General features: G+C 45.3%; 1 protein-coding gene across 6 annotated transcripts in view; it reads right to left on the bottom strand.

The window, feature by feature from the left end:
- Positions 1-23,383, bottom strand: part of RNF17 (ring finger protein 17) — a 510,797-nt gene that overhangs the window by 17,502 nt on the left and 469,912 nt on the right. For all 6 annotated transcript variants that reach the window (XM_033948471.1, XM_033948470.1, XM_033948472.1 and 3 more), the window contains 2 exons: positions 17,111-17,227; positions 13,531-13,690 (listed from right to left, as the gene is read on the bottom strand). In XM_033948471.1, coding sequence (XP_033804362.1) covers positions 13,531-13,690; positions 17,111-17,227 — 277 coding nt within the window. The remainder of the gene's footprint in view (positions 1-13,530; positions 13,691-17,110; positions 17,228-23,383) is intronic.

The raw sequence follows: 23,383 nt of genomic DNA, 5'->3' as shown, positions 1-23,383 counted from the left end.
CACAAGAGGAGGAGGTAGCAGCTAGCGCAGCCAGAAAATTAGCGTGCACTATTACATGTGTTAAACCGCTAACGCGGCTTCGTAAAAGGAGCCCTTAGAAATCGAGTGAATCATTCGCAGTCTATAAAAGCAAGATTTGACGGTATTACTTATGTGTTCATGATAGGAAAATTTATCATCAATGATGACTCCCAGTATTTTTAATGAAGTTACCAAATCCAAGTGAATATTATCCAGGGTAAAAGGGGCATTAAAAGCTTATTCCCTTTTTCCATGGAAAAAGTAAAGCTTTTGTTTTCTGGACGTTTAAAGCTAACATGTTGGAATTTAGCTATTGTTTAACCCTCAAGCTTTTTATAATCTCGAGTATTTCCTCTTTATTTTCTGGATTTAGAGCAGGGGTCTCGAGGGCCGCAATCCAGTTGGGTTTTCAGGATTTCCCCAATGAATATGCATGAGATCTACGTGCATGCACTGCTTTCAATGCATATTCATTGGGGAAATCTTGAAAACCCAACTGGATTGCGGCCCTCAAGGAGGGACTTTGAGATCCCTGATTTAGAGGGTGTGAAAGTTGAATATCATCGGCGTATGTAAAGGTGGTGAAGCCTATACACTGACATAGACTTAGTAGAGATGACAGAAAAATGTTGAACAATAATGGAGATAGAATGGATCTTTGAGGAATACCATAGTTAAGAATATTAGGTTTGGAAACAGTGTCATTAAAGATAACTTTAGATGATCGATTGGAAAGAAAAGAGCTGAATCATTGTAGTATTTGGTCACAGACGCCTATGGACGTCAGTCTTTTTTTTTTTTTTTTTTTAGTTCTTTATTCATTTTCAATCTTACATCAAGTGTACAAACAATGAAACAATACAATTAAACACATCACTTGACAATCTTTCTAATTTATCTTACAATACATAAAATATTATAGTGAAGGACAAAGATGATGAATGGTCTCCTTATCTCAAGAAAGATATAGTGGCACTAGAAAAGGTTCAAAGAAGAGCAATCAAGATGATAAAGGGGGTGGAACTCCTCTTGTATGAGGAAAGCCTAAAAAGATTAGGGCTCTTCAGCTTGGAAAAGAGACGACTGAGGGGAGATATGACTGAAGTCTACAAAATCCTGAGTGCAGTAGAACAGGTACAAGTGGATTGATTTTTCACACTGTCAAAAATGACAAAGACTAGGGGACGCTCAAAGTTACAAGGAAATTCTTTTAAAACCAATAATGTTTAGATTTTTGCCAGGTACTGGTGATCTTGATTTGCCACCCTGAGGACAGGCTACTGGGCTTGATAGACCATTGGTCTGACCCAGTACAGCTATTCTTATGTTCTTATTTAAATAAAATATGTCTGGTCTAAGCTTGGAAACGACTTTAATGGAGATATACATTTACAAGAAGCACAATTCAAAATCTTGCACAGAGCATATCTAATGAGGCCCGATATACAAAATCTATCCCAACAGGGTCTTTCTTTTCCTGTTTGAAAATTTGTTTTACATGCTATTTTGTTGGGCAAAAAAGCAGTCCTTGGAGTTTTGGTTGTCTGAGGAGGTTCCGACATATCTGCTATGTACTTCTAAAATGTGTCTTCAAGCCCAGTTCGAATTGGATTCTTACTCCAAAAAATCACAGGCACTTTGGAAAGAATACTGTGCCCTTAGGGTCGACAGGAAACATTCCCAATCTACAACTACTCTCCAGCCGAGTGCAAGTCCCACATGATCTACCTTGCTATGCTGTGACATCTACTACTTACATTATGCGATTTCTGCTGTTCCTTTCAGTATAAGTATATGACTGCATTTAGTATGTGTCTCTAATTTTCTAGGAGCTCAGGATTAGAGAATGACACAGGGAAAAAATTTGTCGTCTCCGTCCTGTCCCTGCAAACTCAGTCTCTGACCCTGCCCTATCCCCGCAAGCTCAGTGCCTATCCCCACAAGTTTGGTCCCCGACTCTGTCCCGTCCCCACAAACCATCTGATTCAATCTTTGCACAAGCCTCGAATAGTTTTATACTGAACTTATTTTAATAAAGCATAAAAATAAACAACATTCTGTACAATTGGCTGGCCCAGAACCTTCTCTCCGATATCAGAATTGACGTCGGGGGAAAAACTTGTGGGCCGGCTGCTGCAAGCGCCATGGCCCAAAGTTGCTGCTGGGGGGTAGAGCGTGTCAGTTCCAGGGGTGATGCAACGGGCGTGCAGACGGAGGCAGAGAGGCATTCCCGACGATGGTAGCTTCAGCAGGGGGTAAGCAGGGATCCCGGCAGGAGGCAGGGAGTTATCCTTGGCAGTGGCCAGGCCGTGTACTCCCAACAGGCAGCCCGGCCCGCATATCCTTGTACCGCGTGTTGAGAAACACTGCCGTAGCATAAGCCGATCCCCTGGATGACTTTTTAGACGAGCCTCAACAAGGGCAGAACATCTCATATGCCCAAAGGTTGCATGCTCAAGAGCCATGCCGGAAGAGCAAAAGTCCAGGAACTGGCATGATAATTGGACCCTGCATGAAAGGGTTCAAAGAAGCGCTCAGTCCGAAGGCTGTGACTCACACACCTGCGCAAATTAGCTGAAGCCACCAGCATAACACAGCCAAGAAAACCCAAAAATGATCGATCAACGGCCCAGGAGTAAAAACAGATAGGAGAAAACTCCTGCTGCCAGAACTGCATCAGCGTGTCGAGCCATCTGCTTCTGGGCTCGGAACTTCGACAGAAGTAAAGCACCTTCCTGTATCATGAAGTGGCAATGAGATTGATGCGGGGACTCCCCCAGTGTGCCACAATCATTTGAAATGCCTGTGGGAACCGGATCCAATCACCCGGGGAACATGCAGAAACTCATAAAACCCTACTCTTTAAACTTTCCCCGATGTCTCTCACAAGCTGTCAGCTCATTGTACTCAGTATTATCTGATCCACTGAACTCCACCTGCTTACAGCTCTCTCGCTCAGTAGCTGTAGAAGAACTCACTGCCACAATGCGGGGAATGCTCTCACAAAGTTGATCTGGTTGCCAGTCAGATTCCACTGTCTGACTATGCCTCCACCCCAGTGGACCACTGGATATGCACCAAGACGGGCAGAGGCACGAAAACGCAGCAAGCATCCTGTGGAACACAGCTGAGCCCCCTAAGTCTGTGCTTGACCCATGCTTAACAGAAAGTGAGACTACTTCATGAATGGCCCTGAGCTCCAAGGAAAACTATGCAGATTGGCTAACAGGGACCCATAAAGGGATCGGCCTGTCAGCTATAGACCAAGATCTGAATTCTCAAGCAGGCAGAGCTCCAAAATTTCTTCAAATGTGAAATTACCAAAAAAGGGGATGACATTATATTGAATTTAAAACAATAAAATGGGACAAGCAGAACATACACAGCTGCAGACATGTTTGCAGAAGGAAAGACTATAGAGGGCGGTAAACCGATCAGTGAAGTACTACAGAGGCAGAGTGAAATCCAGAGTGGATTCATTTTACAAGCATGCGAGTATAGAGAAATAACCCTATTGTCTAGAACAGGGGTGCCCAATACGTCGATCGCGATCGACTGGTAGATCGGGAAGGCAACGCGAGTCAATCGCGGAGCCCATCCGGGCTCCGTGACAGAAGTGTGTTGCTGTCCCAATCTACTGGGCCGATCAGCCTACCTCTCCCCGACGTCCTCCACCGCTGCCCCAAGCTCTCCCTGCAGAAACGTCGGACCGACCAGCATTCCTCTCCCAGAGGAAGTTCTGGGCCAGCCAATCGCTGCCCGGGTGTCCCGAAACTTCCTCTTCGACGTCAGAATTAACATCAGGGAGCGGAATGCTGGTCAGCGCGACGCTTCTACAGGGAGAGCTTGGGGCGGCGGTGGCTTGGGGGCCTGTTCCCCGATGGTGGTGGCGGCAAACCTAGTGGCTTGGTGGAGGGCAGGGAGAGAGAAAGAAAGGAGGCAGGCAGGGAGAGAGAAAGAAGGGGGGCAGGGAGACAAAGAAAGAAGGGAAACAGAAAGAAAGGAAGCTTGGAGAGAGAAAGAAAAAGTTGGGGGAGAGAATGAGGTCTGGAGGAGAGGAAGCATACAGGAGGCTGAAAGAAAGGAAGAAATATTGGATGCACAGTCAGAAGAAGAAAGTGCAACCAGAGACTCATTAAATCACCAGACAACAAAGGTAGGAAAAATGATTTTATTTTCAATTTAGTGATCAAAATTGTGTCCGTTTTGAGAATTTTTATCTGCTGTCTATATTTTGCACTATGGCTCCCTTTTACTAAACCACAATAGCAGTTTTTAGTGCAGGGAGCCTATGAGCGTCAAGAGCATCGCAGGGCATTCAGTGCAGCTCCCTACACTAAAAACTGCTATTGCGGTTTAGTACAAAGGGATGGGGTATATATTTGTCTATTTTTTTATGGCTGTTACTGAGGTGACATCTGCCTTGACCTCTTTGAAAAAAACCCTGAATATGAATGATAATTAACATTATCTCAGGCTTTCAATGTACTTCGTGTTTTAAAAATTTTATTATTGGTAGATCATTTTGACTTGGCCATTTTAAAAGTAGCTCGCATGCACAAAAAGTGTGGGCACCCCTGGTCTAGTATGTATTATTTATTGCACTGAAAACTACTTTTATCAGAAATTCATATCTTCCTACTCAGTTTTATCTTCAGTTTCACAGAAGACTTATTCTTCCCTATCAAACCATCTAAACCTACCTTTATATTGGTACACAAGCTTTCTTTATCAATCACTCAATGTTTTATGCAACACTGATTACATTAAGAATGGATGGTCCCGCGAGCCTTCGGGCAGGAAAACGTTCGCACATAAGAACATAAGAATTGCCACTGCTGGGTCAGACCAGTGGTCCATCGCGCTCAGAAGTCCGCTCCTAAGGCGACCCCCAGGTCAAAGACCAGAGCCATAACTGAGATCAACCCTACCTAATGTCAGTTTAATAAAATGTAAGGATGGTCGCACCCCCACAATGTTAGGTTGGAGGGGTTAAGTGAAAGGCCTCCTGACAAACGCTGGTCCCAGGTTCAGTTCCCTCACCGATGACTCACCAGAAAGTAGAATAAAGAAGGCATAGCCAGAGGTGTTTGCATAAAGAATATATATTATAGAAATAGTCTTACAGAAAAGTAATATTTATAAGCATTACAATTAAGCAGAGAGCATTACACTTAAGCAGAGAGCATTACACTTAAGCAGAGAGCAAAGCAGTCTCACTGCCTTACAGAGTCCAGAAGGAAGCATGAAGTTGCAGGGAAAGGCAGAGAGAAAGAGAAAGGGGGATGGGGTGATGTTTCGTGTTCCATAGATAAAGAGAAGGATAGACAGAGAGATAGAGAGAGCTCAAGAGAGAACCAGAGTGCCAAGCCAAGAGCCAAGAGATAGCTAGATAGAAAGAGAGAGAGAGGACCAAGACCCCTCTCTTGATAGCTTGATAGAAAAAGAGAGAGATTGATAGCTCCATAGAAAAAGAGATAGATTGATAGAGCAGAGAGCAGGCATTTATACCTTGGCATCTTATTCTGACTAGAGAAAATATTGTATCTCCCAGTATCTTTCTGTTTAGAACTTGCAAACTGTTTGAGACAATGGTCCATTTAATTGACAAAGGAGAGTGTGACATCTGCAAGCATGGTGATGGGATTAAGTCTCTGGCTTGATCTGTGCACCATTGTCCTAAGCACCCTCTTAATCAGACATTAACACCTTTTAGCTAGTCATGATTCAATCAGGGAAACTAAAAACATATCAGGGATACTTAACACAGTCTCCCTGCACTAAGGGTCTATCTGCCTTCCCATGCCAGGGTCAGATTGATATAATTTCCCATAAGCCTCTAGGCTGACATCTGTGTACGTTCCAGTTCAGCAGGAACTTGTCCAACCTTGTCTAGAATCCCTGGAGGATATTTTCCCCTATAACAACCTCTGGAAGAGCGTTCCAGTTTTCCACCATTCTCTGGGTGAAGAACTTCCTTACATTTGAATGGAATCTATCCCCTTTCAACTTTAGAGAGTGCCCTCTCGTTCTTCCTACCTTGGAGAGGGTGAACAACCTGTCTTTATCTACTAAATCTATTCCCTTCAGTATCTTGAATGTTTCTTTCATGTCCCCTCTCATTCTCCTCTTTGAGGGAGAAGAGGCCCAGTTTCTCTAATCTCTCGCTGTACGGCAACTGCTCCAGCTCCTTAACCATTTTAGTTGCTCTTCTCTGGACTCTTTTGAGTAGTACTGTGTCCTTTTTCATGTATGGCAACCAGTGCTGGATGCAGTATTCCAGGTGAGGGTGTACCATGGCCCGGTATAGAGGCATGATAACCTTCTCCAATCTGTTTGTGATTCTCTTCTTAATCATTCCTAGTATTCTATTCGCCCTCTTCGCCACCGCCAAGCATGTATGGTATGGGTGGTCTCGAGACTTCTAAAGAAGTTTAAGCACTGTTTGTACTGGGCTCCGTGGATGACATTACCCACATGTGGGAATATGCTGCCTGCTTGTCCTGGGATAATATATATCAGCAGCAAAAAGCGCAATTTTGGATTTGTCATCCATGTGAAGTCCCATTCAGGCCGGCACGAACACACCAATGGTTCCATCACCAGTGCATAAAGCAGGAAAGACAGAGGATAACCCTGTTGAATCCCTCCCGCTCAACTAAACTGTTGAGAATTACTCCCATTAATGTGCACACAGGCCCATGGCTTAGTGTTGAATGATGAGATCTAGGCCCAAAAATGGGAGCCCACGCCTAATTTGGTCAAAACTGCATCCATGAAAGACCAATGAACTCAATCCCAATAGGATCTGTTTTACCCATATTAAGAACCAGCCTAGCACAGCATAACCAATGTTCAATTATTTGTAAACTTTTAAGTTCTCCATAAGGGGTTCATCTTTCCCTTTGAAGGGGAAGAAATGTGGACACTTTCAATATAGAGAAATCCTACTAAGCAAATGGACATAAAACAATGTTAAATAGCAAAGGGAATAAGTAAGTTCCCTGTGGTACACCACAAATGGCAAAAGCACTCAGAACCATTCAAGCAGAAATCTGTACCTTTCACTTCTGCATAAACCAAGCTAATCCTATATCATACCCCTCCCTCTCATTACAACATTGCATTAAAAGATCAGGATTAATTAGATCAAAACCAGAGGCAAGACACAATAGACATACTGTACATACTGATCTATGCACTTAAAACAGTCATTTTATTATATTGGCAACAAAATCCAGATTGGATATCACTCAAAGCACTACACTGTAAACGCCTGATTTTTTTTTTTTTAAATATTATTTATTAAACTGTAAGAAACACTGACATCGCCAAAAGTGTAATAACTGCATGTTTTGTGTTGACCCAGACTATTTCTGTAATGGTCTCTAATCATGACTGAACAGCCGATCCAAGCATCTGAAATAAAACGCTAGCCGCGCATGCGCACTCAACTGCGTGATTCCGTTTTCCCTGATCCGACATGTAGGTCCGTGGCCTTGCAGGAGTGCGCATGCGCGACTCCCCAGCTTTACTTGGCCAACAAGAGTGCGGATGCGGCGGCAACACAAATCGGAAGACGCTGGACAGACAACCCCTGCCCTCTCCAAGCCGGGACCGCAGCCAGCCAATGATCGCCTCCACAGCTCGACGACTCCCCCCTCCCACACCAACCGCTGCTGCTCCTGTTTGAAGCGGCCTGATGAGGTTCGCGGCCGGCTGTATTGAACCTCGCAGGCCGCTCTCCACATGAAGCACGTTCCCTCTGACGTGATCGCGTCAGAAGGAACATGCAACCTCATCAGGCCGCTTTGAACAGGAACAGGAGCGGCAGGAACCATGGATGGATGGACGGAGGTGAGAACGGGAGGGGAAGCCAAAAAAGGGCTATGGAGCAGGCAGAAAAGGGAGCTATTTTGGTGGGAGGGTTGTGCTGAGTGCACGAAGCAGGCAGGCAGGCATTGCACAACAGGGGGAGAGTCAAAGGGGGCTGCTTTGGGGGGATGGTTGTGCTGGGGGCCGACAGCAATCATGGGGGGAACAGAAAAGGGCCACAGATCAGGCAGGCATGCCACAACAGGGGGCCAGAGGGAGAGCGAAAGGGGGCTGCTTTGGGGGGAGGGGTGTGCTGGGGGCAGACAGCCATTGCACAACAGGGGGAGAGGCAAAGGGGGCTGCTTTGGGGGGATGGTTGTGCTGGGGGCCAACAGCAATCATGGGGGGAACAGAAAAGGGCCACGGAGCAGGCAAGCATGGCACAACAGGGGGCCAGAGGGAGAGCGAAAGGGGGCTGCTTTGGGGGGAGGGGTGTGCTGGGGCAGACAGCAATCAGGGAGGGGGGAGGAACAGAAGGGGGGCCACGAAGCAGGCAGGCATTGCACAACAGGGGGAGAGGCAAAGGGGGCTGATTTGGGGGGATGGTTGTGCTGGGGGCAGAAAACAATCATGGGGGGGGAGGAATAGAAGGGGGCCATGGAACAAACAGGCATTGCACAACAGGGGGATAGGGGGCTGCTTTGGGAGGAGAGTTGTGCTGTGGGCAGACAGCAATTATGGGGGAGAACAGAAGGGGGCCACGGAGCAGGCAGACATTGCACAACAGGGGGAGAGGGAAAGGGGGCTGCTTTGGGGGGATGGTTGTTATGGGGGCAGAAAGCAATCATGGGGGGGGAAATAAGGGGGCCACAGAGCAGGCAGGCATAGCACAACTGGGGGCCAGGGGGGGAGGGAAAGGGGGCTGCTTTGGGGGGATGGTTGTTCTGGGGGCAGAGAGCAATCATGGGGGGGAACAGAAGGGGGCCAAGAAGCAGGCAGGCATTGCACAACAGGGGGAGAGGGAAAGGAGGCTGCTTTGGCAAGCAGGGGGGCCAGGGAGACAGACAGAAAGAAAGACACACAGACAGGGGACCAGGGAGAGACACAGACACAAAGAATGACAGACAGACAGCGTCCAGGGAGAGAGAGAGAGAGACAAATAAAAAACAAAAAAAAAAGACATACAGACATCTACTCTAGCACCCGTTATTGTAACGGGCTTAAACACTAGTGTTTTAATAAAGCCTTCTAAGCTTTTAAGGATATGGTTATTTTTACACAAAAAGTATAATTATAATAATGGGAAAGGGGGGATATATAGTTATAATATTGGTTTAATCAATATTTTTGTATATAATTCATGTATGATATGCTTGATTTACAATATTTATGGAAAGGGAGGGTGGGGGTAGGGCTTAATTTGTGTAATTATGATGATAATAGAAAAGAATTCAAGTGTTGTGTAAGATTCAATCAATGTAATATTGTACACTTGTTGTAAGATGAAAAAGAATAAAGAATTTGGAAAAAAAAAAAAAAAGGATATGGTTATTCTAAATATATCCACTAGTATAGTCTTTTGGATGGTAAAATGTGCTAAATCAGGGGTCTCAAAGTCCCTCCTTGAGGGCCGCAATCCAGTCGGGTTTTCAGGATTTCCCCAATGAATATGCATGAGATCTATGTGCATGCACTGCTTTCAATGCATATTCATTGGGGAAATCCTGAAAACCCGACTGGATTGCAGCCCTCAAGGAGGGACTTTGAGATCCCTGTGCTAAATGAAGATGGCTTTGTTATTGAAGTTTTTTAATTAATATCTTTTGTAATCTGCCTTTGAACCACTATGGTAAAGCAGAATATAAATGTCTATATTAAATTAATATTTTCATAAAATAAAGAAAAAATTATCTACGGTATATATTTTGTGCAACTCTGCATAAGTTACATATCACATTAATTATGCTATTTAAGTAAAACAGCACAAGACTAACTCAAACTCATATTTCCTCTGCAAAGGTATCATTCAGAGTCTCCAGAAGGGATATACATAAGGACTGATTTTAGTTTTAACAGAAAACACTGATAAACCTTGATGCAAAAAAATATTAAAAATAGGTGTTCATTACATATATACAGAAAAAATCATCACAACCATAATACTCTTGCCTTTCCCTTGGCTTATGTTGCATCCTACACTCAGAAGTCTCCATAGAAAAGGTACAAAAATCTAAGTTTCACAACCATATATACAAGGGGGATGCTGATAAGCCCTTGACTTTGTGAAAAAACTCCCAAAACAAGAAGCTACGAGATTGAAAAAAATACTCTACATATTCACTACTGAGCTCCACATACAGTGGTACCTCGAGAGAACGTGAACTCTCAAGCCTTGAACATGCACACATGCACAAGGCCCAGCACAGGAAGCAGATCTTTGGGCACCGGCAGGACATGTTGGTGCCAGTGCGGAAACTACACTGAAGTAAGAAGAGGGTTCGGGTGGGTTGGGGGACCTCAGGTCGCAGCGGGGGGGGGGGAGGGGGAGGGCCAGATCATGGGGGGAGGGTGCCGATTTGCAGGGGGGGGGGCCTTCGGGGGGAGTAATGCCGGTTCTCGTAGGGGGGGAGCAGTGCTGCTGGCCTCGGGGGGGGGTGGGGTGGAGGGTGGGAACCTATCAAAGCGAGTTTCCATTATTTCCTATGGGGAAACTCGCTTTGATAAACGAGCATTTTGGATTATGAGCATGCTCCTGGAACGGATTATGCTCGTAATCCAAGGTATCACTGTACTTATGATTTCATTGTTCTAACTTTAACCCATCCAAGAAAAAATATTTTGATTATGCTGCAAACCACTCATCCACAGCTAATATGGTATCTTCAGTGTTTGAAAACTTTTCTTCCTTCGAGATTTTTCTTGAGATTAGAAGAGGTAGAAGGGTCCCAAACAAGAAAGTAGGCTCAGTGTTTCAGAATTTCAAAGGAAGATCTGCAAATTTCTGTTGTATAATGACCACCTTGTGAGGAGTAACATTGTCTGAATAAACATGATTCAACTGGAAAACTTGCATCAATGTTTGGAGACTAGTTGCTGCTTCAGTTGGTCGAAAAGTGGAACGCAGTACTTTGCTGTGATGGTTGCACTCTTTTCCAGGTAATCTACAAACAAGATAAAATCTTTGTCTGAGAAGACAGATGCCAACACATTGCTTGATGATTTCTGCGTCTTGAACTTCATGGGACATAGGGACTGCTGTTTAATCTTTAGATTGTTCTTTTGTCTCTGGATATTATATCTATATCTATCTACCTACTATATCTATTTATATGTACATACACACTCACACATACACATATACACATACACATATACACATACACACAAGTTTCATCCATAGTTATGAGATAACTCAAAAATCCCACAGGATCCTGTCAAAATCAGATATTATATCTATATCTACCTACCTCTATCTATTTATACTTACATTAGTGCTGCCCGATTCAGAGAAAAATATTTCGGTTCGATTCACCCTGTTGAATCGATTTTTCGATTCGATTCGCTGTAAAAGTCAATAGGTTCTCCGAATGGGAACAACTTGATGTCTCAGCACTTGAGAAAAAGACCATGTAATAATGTTTATAAGATAAATCATATAAATGATTATACTGAAGCAGGGTGTCCTCAGCAAGAGAAGGCCTGGGAGAGAATTATCCAGCGCTTTACACAATAAGGACAGGTTAATCACCCTCTGCTGCACACCATCATAGGACACCTTACGTGTGCTCAAATTAATCAATATGATAAATTAAACAGCGATATACAATTGGTCAATCACACGAGTGCAAGATCAAACAGGTTGTTCCCACTCAGAGAACCTATTGACTTTTACTGCTTTTCTGTGTGAGTAGATAATTAAGCAAATTTCCGATAGCCTACAGAAATGATTCTCAGCTTCCATCCCCAGCCCCCAAGACTCACCAGCCCCCCTGCCGATTTCAGCTTCCATCCCCAGGCCCCAAGACTCACAAGCCCCCATTCCGATTCTCAGTTTCCATCCCCAGCCCCCCTGCCGATTTCAGCTTCCATCCCCAGCCCCCCTGCCGTTTCTGAGCTTCCATCCCCAGCTCCCCTGCTGATTTCAGCTTCCATCCCCAGCCCCTAAGACTCACCAACCCCCATTCCGATTCATTTACTTACTGGACTGGATATTAAATCGCAGGGCAGAGAGGAGAAATGCAGGGAAAGCCAGCCCTAAATAGTATTTGCTGCTGACGAGGTCTGCTGCACGAGGTCCGCTCGCTCGCCGATTGACTCTCCCACTACTTTCATTTCTTCCGATGTAACTTCCGGTTTCACAAAACCGGAAGTTACATTAGATGGGTAGAGTCTGGCGGCCGGCGGCGTTAAAATCATCTTGCAGCTGAATCGGTGAGTCCGGTTTTTAGCAAAAACGAACCGATTTGAATCGATTCACCTGATTTGAATCAGTGAACCGATTCGAATCGTGAATCAGGCAGCACTAACGTACGTACACACTCACACATATAATATCAATCTCTCTCTCTATATATATCTATATCTATCTCTCTCTATATATGCACACACACATACATATATATATACACACACACACGTTTTATCCATAGTTATGAGACGGCTAAAAAATCCCACAGGATTCTGTCGATATCGTTCCAAAAGAGATTGTGAAACAACCACTCGATCACACCTCTGGTCAGCATTAGAGACATTTGGGAACACATTCAGCTGAGAGCTTTCTCATGTCTAAAATCTTGTGAATGATATGGCCTACACATTCTTGGGATAGCTCTAGTGTCTCTGCTATATTTTTGGCAGATATTCTTTGATCGTCCAGGATCGTGGAATTAATAGAAACCATGTTTTCTGAAATTGTCATTTGAGTTGGTCTCCCAGAAAGTTATTTGTCTTCTGTTCTCCAATGTCCTGTGCTCCAGTTCCTGACTGGAATAGAAAGGGTACTTATCCCCTAACATAACTGGCATATCATTGTAAATTTGTTCCCTTTTAGGAAAACTTATTACTATTACTTGGCACACTCTTGCAGTGAAATCTCCGTCATTTTGCGCTATTTTCACTTAAGATCTGCAAAAAAATTAATCAGGCTACAATTATGAAATTTAGATCAGACACATACAAAACAAACTTAGGGCCTGTTTTAAAAAGCTGTGCTAGCAGCTGCTGCACGGTAACAGCCCCGAAGCCCATAGAGATTTAAAGGGCTTCGGGGCTGTTGCCACGCGGCTTTGTGAAACAGGCAGTTAGATGTGATGAAAGTATTGTTGGTCTAAAGCTAGGTGAAATAGGAAAAGCCGAAGACTTATCAGCACCCCCCTTGTATTTGGTATATTTTTAAGTCAAATTGAATAGCACCTGTGAAGCAAAAACAAACACCGATTCTCTACAACCTCAAGCAACCCCTAATTAGCTGGAAAATAAATATCTAAATATGTAATTTGTAAACATCTAGTAGAAAATCTGGATTGTCTACTGGTCACATCTTGAAAAGAAAAAATTAGCTATTTTCAGCTAAGAGCATGCATGCATTGTGTACAAGATAGAGTTGCAGTGTGAATTTCTAGTTGGATCCAGATCATTAATATGGCAAAGTGGAAAGTCACACAAAATCAGCTAAATATAAATAAGTTAGAATACCAGATCTAAAATCTGTTAATGGAAGAAGTGCCTCAATATTTTCATTGCATCTTCGCATGTCTAGATCCAAGGCATCTGGATCAGATTCACAGCTGACACCACTATCATCTGTATCTGTAAACTGGTTAACAGCATCCTTGGAGTCAAAGCAAATAAAAACCTGACAAAAAAAATTAAACAATATTTTAATGACAGATTAAAATTTCTTTTCAAAACTTGTAACTATCCATCAAACTTATTTGTTTCAGATGAAATTCCATTCTCTGAATGGATGGGTAGTCACCCTCAAACCATGAGTTTATCTGCAGAAGAAGCCTCTCAGTTTGTAACAAAGCAATCTAAAATCCTAGAAAGAATACACAGAAAAGAGGGATATGGGGAAACTCCCAAATTACAGCTCTGTTCTGAACTGTACGGAACATGCATAAATCACTTGAATTAAACTTCTGAACATAACACAACATGGAATAAAACAAGACACATATCTGAGTGCAACCTGTACTAACAGTTACGGATTTCCTAACCATTCTTGTTAGAAGTTGCATTATTCTGTGACCCTGCTTGATAGGGAAATGCATACATCTGTTAGACATACCTGTCTGAGGCAGGCAGTCCACTACAATACAGTACTCTTCAGAAACAGCAAGAAGGCGAAGTAACATCTGACAGGAAGGCTTCAGGACCTCTGCTCCCGTCTACAGGAAAATCTCTTTCCAATGCAACGGGAGCAGAGGTCTTAAACGGATGGGACGTACCTAAGCAGATGAGCCTGCTGCCAGTACTAAGGATCCAAAAGCTGTGTCCAGGCAAGCCGCTACATCAATCCTGTAAAACTCTTTAAAAGTATAGAGGGTGGACTATGTCGCCAACCTATAAATCTCTTCAGGAAGAACTGCCCGACACTCTGCCCATGAAGCTGCCACACCCCTAGTGAACTGCGCTCAATGCAATCAGGGATTGCTTTCTACTCCTGATACATGCTGAAGATATGGCCATGTGAATCCATCTTGAGATGGAAGCCGACCTCGCTTGCCGGCTTGGATTCATCAAGACAACAGATGATCGGACAGTTGAAACTCTTTGGTCTCTTCAAGATTTCCAAGATCTTATCTTCTGTCTTGGACCCATCAGACTGAATGAGATGAAATGAAATGTCCCAGGCTTTGGTTTCTGTTTCCCTCTGTCTTCTCTTAAATCACTCGACAAGGTCTCTTGCACATTAGACATTTATTCTTTCTCCATGCTCACTATCCATTTAGTGTCTCTGAATATCTATCTTTCCCTTCTCTGCCTACCCTATACTTCCTTATGCAGCATCTCCGGTGTGTCCATTTCCCTGCATTCATCACTACCCCTCTGGTTCCTATCCTCTCCCCCTGTGCCAAGCCATCACTCCTCTGTGTCCCTATGCTCCCAAAATCCAGCATCTTCCCTCTTTGTCAATATCTCCTCTCACTTTTGGCATTGCCCCTGTGTCCATATAACATTCCCATTCAGCATCTCCCTTTGTGTCCCTATACTCCCTGATACCCATCATTTCCCCGCCATTTCCCCATCATCTCCCTAAATTCAGCACCTCATTCCCTTTCCGCTAGTCTCCCCCATGAGTCCAGCACTTCTCTCCCCTCCCCTAGTACCATCTCCCATAAATCCAGCACCTATCTCCCTTCCAGCTCCAGCCCCCACTTTCTGTGGGTTCACCATCTGTTTTCCTCCAGCTCCATCCCCCCCACCTTCTGCAGGTCCAGCATCTCTCTCCTTCCAGCTCCCCCTCTCTTGTGGGTCCCAGCACCTCTCCCTCCCACCACCAGGTTAGCTACCTTATGCAGCTGATCTCATATGCTTGTTCATGGCCGCCTCTTTTCCTTGTGATGCAACTTCCTATTTTTGAAACCAGGAAGTTGCATCACAAGGAGAGATCTGGCAGAGAGAAGGCCACGAGCAGGCCTATAGGACTGGCCATATATCAACAGGGAGTGCTGAGATTTCAGTCTATCTTCGGCTATGACATGGATTTCAGATTTGAATAGTCACCTTTCCATATCAAATTTTTTTATACATTGGATTTTATGTTTTATTTACGTATTTTAATTACTGGTCACTGTTTATTATATGTAGTTTACGGTTTTTCTAATTGTGAAGGAGCGGCCTATTGGTTTGAGCAGTACTGAGAACCTGAGTAACATGCTTCCAATCCCATTGTGACTACTTGTGATTTTGGGTAAGGCACTTAAACCCTTCTCAAGTACAGACTGTAAGCTCTTTGGAGATGCAAGATACTTATACCTGAATGTAGCAACTCAGCTTGAGTTACAACTGAAAAGGGTGTGAAATATGTAAATCCAAAATCTCATCTCTTCCCTTCTTGTATTACAAGTGAATATACAGTACTGCACTTTCCTAGAATTTAGTCTAAATAAATGGTTCACAAATTGCAGTTATAAATCTCTTTCTTAATTTCCAGTTCCAAGTGATGTGTAGCTAGTGGCATTTTATGCCACAGTTGCATTATTTTACACCACTTAATGCTCAAGCTCAGTTTTCAAATCAGTTGGCACCACTTAATGTGGACATCCCCTGACAGGAGGGATGTCCACTTCCTCCCACAGCCAGGGTCCCCAGCCCCATCCCCTACAGCACCCCGACACTCCTGCCAGAAGGGATGCCCACTCCCTCCTGCTGATGGGGTCCCCAGCCCCACCCCCAGCGAAAACCCCCTGACACTCCCAACAGCCCCCTCCAATAGGAGGGATGCCCACTCCCTCCCACTGCCAAGGTCCTCCGCCCCACTCTCTGTATCTCTACAACAAAGCTGGCCGGAGGCATGCCTACTCCCCTGGCCGGCAGGCCTGCCTCTTCAAAACGGCAGAGGTTGCACCGGGAAGGGCCAAAGGCTCTGATTGGCCCAGACACCTTAGGCTACTCATATGGGTGATTCTCTAATCTTGTTGTGTTACATTAACAGGCAAAATTTTCTGGCAGGGTCTGAAGTTGTAGCCTTACTTTCCGGTCAGTACCTGAGCATTGATTGACTCAGGCACTGACATGAAAGGCTTGACAGCCCAAACCATGCCCTCCCCCCAATTTAAAAAAAGAAAAAAACCCCGAATCGAAGGACGGATGCCCATTCCCTCCCATCGCCGGGGTCCCCCGACAAGAGGGATGCCCACTTCTGCCCCCCTCCCAGGATGCACCGGGAAGGGAAAGGCTCGCCATTTTGAAGAGGTGAGACTGCAGGCTGGCGTGAAGTATAAGAAAGTCTAGTAGTGTGCTGTAAACCATCTGCAATTGTAAAAAGCACTTTCTTCAAGAAAACTCTAGCGTTAATATGGCCCACTATTCCCAAATGGCTGAGAAATTTCCATCTTGTTCTACTTTTGTTAACATTTCTTAAAGAAAAGAAAAGAAAAAAAAAAAATCAAGAATGTACTTCACTCAAATTATTCTTCTATGGAATGTTTATTAAATGCAAACTTTCATACCTACAAAGGTTTCTCTGAAAGATTACCACACAGGATGAATTACTGTATTTTGTGTTCTCTGGTGATATAAGTGTAAAATAAAAATGTATAATACATACCTTATTAGGTGTCTCAATGTGTTTAATTGTTACAGGAAAGAGCTGTCCTGGGTATGGCAGTGATGGAAACTTGTATCGTGACAAGAAAGGAGTCAAAAATCCAGGCACAAGCAAACCCTAAAAGAGATGACATATGGGTTGTCTCTCTGCTTGGCATAATGTAATCATCAGAATTCCATCCACCCACCTCACCATTTCAGAGGCACACAAATCATCAATTAATGGATCTTTCTGCACTCAATAGTAGCAGAGGGATCCTTCATGATCCAGTATCCCTAGGCATTGGCTTCCTTTTCCTTTCATCTATATACCAGTTAAGAGTATGCCTCTAGGTTTCAAAGTTATTTGATGTGAATATCACTGAAACATCTAAAGATGTTTTACCAGAAAGTTATCCGGGTGCCAGTCTAAATATTATTAGTACCTGGATAAGTGCTGGGAGTCTCCCCCAAAAAAAACAACACAAAAAAAACACATGGATAGTCAAACGCTGCTATTTAGGTATGGCCTAGAACTGAAAAACCCACAGTGGTGTTTAAAAATAAGTGTTATCACTAGCTGTATTACCCCTTAAATTTTCATTTTTGCTAGGATTTACTATTGCTCATTTCTATACCATTAGATAGTACAGCTGTATAGCACAGTTACTTACCGTAACAGGTGTTATCCAGGGACAGCAGGCAGATATTCTTAACTGATGGGTGACGGCACCGACGGAGCCCCGGTAAGGACAATTTTAAAGTGATTGCACTCTAAGAACTTAGAAAGTTCTAGCTAGGCCGCACCGCGCATGCGCGAGTGCCTTCCCGCCCGTCGGAGGCACGCGGTCCCCAGTTAGGATAAGCCAGCTAAGAAGCCGACCCGGGGAGGTGGGTGGGACCTAAGAATATCTGCCTGCTGTCCCTGGATAACATCTGTTACGGTAAGTAACTGTGCTTTATCCCAGGGCAAGCAGGCAGCATATTCTTAACTGATGGGTGATCTCCAAGCTAACAAAAAGAGGGATGGAGGGAAGGTTGGCCATTAGAAAAATAAATGTTGTAAAACAGATTGGCCGAAGTGACCATCCTGTCTGGAGAATGCATCCAGACAATAATAAGATGTGAAAGTATGAACCGAGGACCAAGTAGCAGCCTTGCAGATTTCCTCAATAGGAGTTGATCTGAGGAAAGCTACAGATGCTGCCATAGCTCGAACCTTATGGGCCGTGACAGAACCTTCCAGTGGCAGTCCGGTCTGAGCATAACAGAACGAGATGCAAGCAGCAAGCCAATTGGATAACATACGTTTAGAAACAGGATGCCCCAACTTATTTGGATCAAAGGACAGAAAAAGTTGGGGAGACGATCTGTGAGGCTTAGTGCGCTCTAAATAGTAAGCCAAAGCACGCTTGCAGTCCAAAGTGTGCAAAGCCTGCTCTCCTGGATGAGAATGAGGTTTCGGGAAGAATACAGGCAGGACAATGGACTGATTAAGATGAAAGTCAGATACCACCTTAGGGAAGAACTTTGGATGTGTATGCAGAACCACCTTGTCATGGTGAAAGACTGTGAAAGGTGGATCGGCAACTAGTGCATGCAACTCACTGACCCTCCTGGCAGAGGTGAGAGCAATAAGGAAGACCACTTTCCAAGTGAGAAATTTGAAATGAGCTGTGGCCAATGGTTCAAAAGGAGGTTTCATTAAGGCAGAAAGAACCACATTAAGATCCCAGACCACAGGAGGGGGCTTGAGGGGTGGTTTCACATTGAAAAGTCCCCGCATGAATCTGGAAACCAAAGGATGAGCAGTAAGAGGTTTTCCTTGAACTGGCTCATGAAAAGCAGTAATGGCACTGAGGTGGACTCTGATAGAAGTAGATTTGAGACCAGAGTTAGACAAAGAAAGGAGATAATCCAACACTAGTTCTACTGCAAGCGAAGTTGGATCATGATGATGCAGTAGACACCAGGAAGAAAACCGGGTCCACTTCTGTTGATAGCATTGAAGAGTAGCCGGCTTCCTGGAAGCATCAAGAATAGAACGGACAGGCTGAGAAAAAAGAGAATGGGCTGAGGTCAGCCCGAGAGATACCAAGCTGTCAGGTGCAGAGACTGTAGGTTGGGATGGAGGAGGGACTGCTGATGCTGAGTAAGCAGAGAAGGAAACAGTGGAAGAAGTATGGGCTCCCTGGAACTGAGTTGAAGCAGAAGGGAGAACCAATGTTGCCTGGGCCACCGTGGAGCGATGAGAATCATAGTGGCTTGTTCCATCTTGAGTTTGAATAAGGTCCGCAGCATGAGAGGCAGAGGAGGAAATGCATAAAGGAATAGATTGGTCCAATCCAGGAGAAATGCATCTGCTGCCAGACGGTGAGGAGAGTAGAGTCTGGAGCAAAATTGGGGCAGTTGATGATTGTGAGGAGCTGCAAAAAGGTCCACCTGAGGAGTGCCCCATTAAGTGAAAATGGACTGGAGAGTTATGGGATCGAGAGTCCATTTGTGGGGTTGGAGAATTCTGCTGAGATTGTCTGCTAAGAAATTCTGCTCGCCCTGGATGTAGACAGCTTTCAGGAATAAGTGGCGGGCTGTCGCCCAAGACCAAATCTTTTGGGCCTCCTGACACAACAGGTGAGAGCCCGTCCCACCCTGTTTGTTGATGTAGTACATTGCTACTTGATTGTTTGTGCAAAGTAGTAGAACTTGAGGAAAGAGGAGATGCTGAAAAGCCTTGAGAACATAAAACATCGCTCTGAGTTCCAGGAAATTGATGTGATGTTTCTTTTCCTGGGCAGTCCAAAGACTTTGTGTTTGGAAATCGTTCAAGTGAGCTCCCCAGGAATATGGGGATGCGTCTGTGGTGATGACGAGATGATGAGGAGGCAGATGAAACAGAAGGCCTCTGGAGAGATTGTAAGATTTCAACCACCATTGCAGAGACTGTTGAAGAGACGATGTCACAGATATGTGTCGCGAACAAGGATCCGTCGCCTGGGACCACTGGGTAGCTAGGGTCCATTGAGGAGTGCACAGGTGAAAACGTGCGAAGGGGGTGACATGAACTGTCGAGGCCATGTGACCCAAGAGTATCATCATTTGTTTGGCAGGAATGGACAGCTGTGAGATCACCTGCTGACAGAGATGAAGAAAAGTCTGAAGGAGATTGGATGGAAGAAACGCCCTCATGAGAACAGTGTCCAAGATCACTCCGATGAACTGAAGCCGCTGAGAGGGGATGAGATGCGACTTGGGAAGATTGATCTCGAAACCCAGAAGTTGGAGAAATAGGATGGTCTGGTTGGTGGCCTGAAGCACTTCCTGAGATGAAGGAGCTTTGATTAACCAGTCGTCCAGGTAAGGGAAGACTTGTAGATGGTGAGAGCGTAGGAAAGCAGCCACAACAATGAGACACTTTGTGAATACCCTGGGAGAGGAGGCAAGACCGAAGGGTAACACTTTGTACTGGTAATGACAATGACTGATCATGAAACGGAGATACTGTCTGGAGGCCAGATTGACCGGAATGTGAGTGTAGGTCTCCTTGAGATCGAGGGAGCATAGCCAGTTGCCCTGAGTGAGAAGAGGATAAAGTGTGGCTAAAGAAAGCATTTTGAACTTTTCCTTGACTAAGCATTTGTTGAGATCTCGGAGATCTAGAATGGGTCTGAGGTCCCCAGTTTTTTTGGGAACCAGAAAATAGCGGGAGTAGAATCCCTGCCCCTTCTGATCTGGAGGATCTTCCTCTATGGCGTTCAGAAGAAGAAGGGATTAGACCTCCTGAAGGAGGAGGGAGGACTGAGATGTGTTCAAAGCAGACTCTTTTGGAGGACTTTGGGTGGGAAGAGTCTGAAAGTTGAGAGAATAGCTGTGGCGGATGATGTTTAGAACCCACTGGTCTGAAGTGATGATCTCCCAACGGCTGAGGAAAGTAGAAAGACGTCCTCCTATGGGTTGAGGCAGAAGGGACGATGGTGGAAGACTGGCTAGGCCCTGGAGAATGAAGTCAAAAGGGTTGAGTAGACTTCAGTTGGGCAGGAGGTTTCACCGGTTGCTGCTGTTGAGCACGAGGCTGTTGGTGTTGCTGTTGACGCTGCCGTCGAGGCTGCTGAGGAGCAGGAGCAGGTGGTAGGGGACGAGCAGAGTAGCGGCGCTGATAAGAGGATTGTTGGCGAAAGGGCCGAGCAGGTGGAGGTTTATTTTTATTCTTCAGCAGAGTGTCCCAGCGAGTCTCATGGGCAGATAATTTTTGTGTGGTGGAAATGAGAGAGTCACCAAACAATTCATCCCCGAGGCAAGGAGCATTGGCAAGGCGGTCCTGGTGGTTGACATCAAGTTCCGAAACTCTAAGCCAAGCGAGACGGCGCATAGCCTCAGCCATCGCAGTAGCCCTCGAGGTCAGTTCGAAGGTGTCGTAAATCGAACGGACCATGAATTTTCTGAGCTGTAACAGACTAGAAGTGTATTGGTAAAAAGAAGGTAGCTTCCGTTCAGGCAAGTACTTCTCAAATGAAGCCAGTTGTTGAATGAGGTGCTTTAGGTAAAAGGAGAAGTGAAATGCATAATTACCGGATCGGTTGGCAAGCATAGCATTCTGATACAAACGCTTGCCAAACTTATCCATAGACTTCCCTTCTCTGCCAGGAGGGACAGAAGCATAGACACTAGTGCCCGCAGACTTTTTGAGAGTGGACTCAACCAACAAAGATTCATGTGGGAGTTGGGGTTTGTCAAAGCCTGGAATAGGAATAACCTTGTACAAAGTGTCTAACTTACGAGGAGCACCAGGGATGGTTAAAGGTGTCTTGAGATTCTTATAAAAGGTCTCCCTCAAAATGTCATGGAGGGGCAATTTAAGAAATTCCTTTGGAGGCTGATCAAAGTCCAAAGCTTCAAGGAAAGCTTTAGATTTTTTAGATTCAGCCTCCAAAGGAATTGAAAGAGACTCACACATCTCCTTTAAAAATGAGGTAAAGGAGGAATGGTCCAGTTTAGAAGAAAGTTCCCGTAGAGAGGGGTCTTCCTCAGCTGAAGAAACCTCGTCCTCAGACAGCACCGGCTCTTCAGAGTCATCCCACAGATCAGGGTCCCGTACCTGAGAAGCTCGACCCCGGGAATCCAGTGTCCAAGGTTCAGCATGCCGGGTTTTGCGTACCGACTTCCCGGATCGCACAGAGGTGGTACCCGGGGAAGTTAGAGATTACCGGTGCCGGGAGTGATCAGACTGCAGTGGAGGCTCGGTCGTTTGAACAGCCCGATGGAGGCCTCTCGGCTCCGCCGATAATACTGGCATGGAAGCCGAGGAGGCAGAATGGACCGGTACCGAAAGAGTGGAGGCCGACAATAGCGGCTGCTCCACTGCCGGTACCGGCGGCTCAGACCTTTCCGGAACTGGAAGGTTCGGTGCCAACAGAGCAGGAAGAAGCTGCTGTAATTGCTCTTTCAGTTAGACTTGAAGGACAGCCGCAATACGGTCATCCAAGGAAGGCACCAGTATCGCTTTCTTTTTCTGCGGTGCCGCTCGACGCCCAGAGGATGAGGAGGCCGAAGAGGATACCCTCACCTCAATAGGGGCGGAGCGTTTACGGGGGCGCCTCGAGGTCAGGACTGGACTCTCTGCCACAGCGACCGGAGGATGCTCCAAGGAGGAAGGATTCTTAGCCGGCTTACCTGAGGGGTGCGACGCCGGAGTGGTATCGCGCGGCGTCGATGAAGTGGGTGCCGATTGAGAAGCCGCCGACGTCGGTGTCGATGCCGAGGGATCAGTCATCGCGACACCAAACAAAAGTTTCTGTTGAAAATGCCTGTTTTTTAAGGTACGCTTCATAAGAGTAGCACAACGGGTGCAGGTGGAAGCCCTATGATCCGGACCCAAGCACTGCAGACACCAATTGTGCGGGTCGGTCAACGAGATGGGGCGTGCACACCATTGGCACTTCTTGAATCCTGGCTGAGGGGGCATGAAGGTAAACACTGCCTCTGCCAAATCGAAAGCGGAGGCGAACCCGAAAAAAAGAAAAATTAAGTAAATATAGAAAAGGGTTTTTTTGGGTTTTTTTTAGAAACAAAGAAAAAGAAGGAAGATAAGCTTCCAACAAGCAAAAAATACGCGAGTGGGAAGGCAAGAAAAAAGTTTTCAACGGCCGTTGAAAAAAACGCGTCTTCTTAGCTCCGCAGAAACTAAAAAACTGGCGACCGCGCACCTCCGTCGGGCGGGAAGGCACTCATGCATGCGCGGTGCGACCTAGCTAGAACTTTCTAAGTTCTTAGAGTGCAATCACTCTAAAATTGTCCGTAC

Source organism: Geotrypetes seraphini, chromosome 6 (genome assembly GCF_902459505.1).
Source record: "Geotrypetes seraphini chromosome 6, aGeoSer1.1, whole genome shotgun sequence".
NCBI classification, from domain to species: Eukaryota; Metazoa; Chordata; class Amphibia; order Gymnophiona; family Dermophiidae; genus Geotrypetes; species Geotrypetes seraphini.
This window is presented reverse-complemented; position numbering and strand designations above follow the sequence as displayed.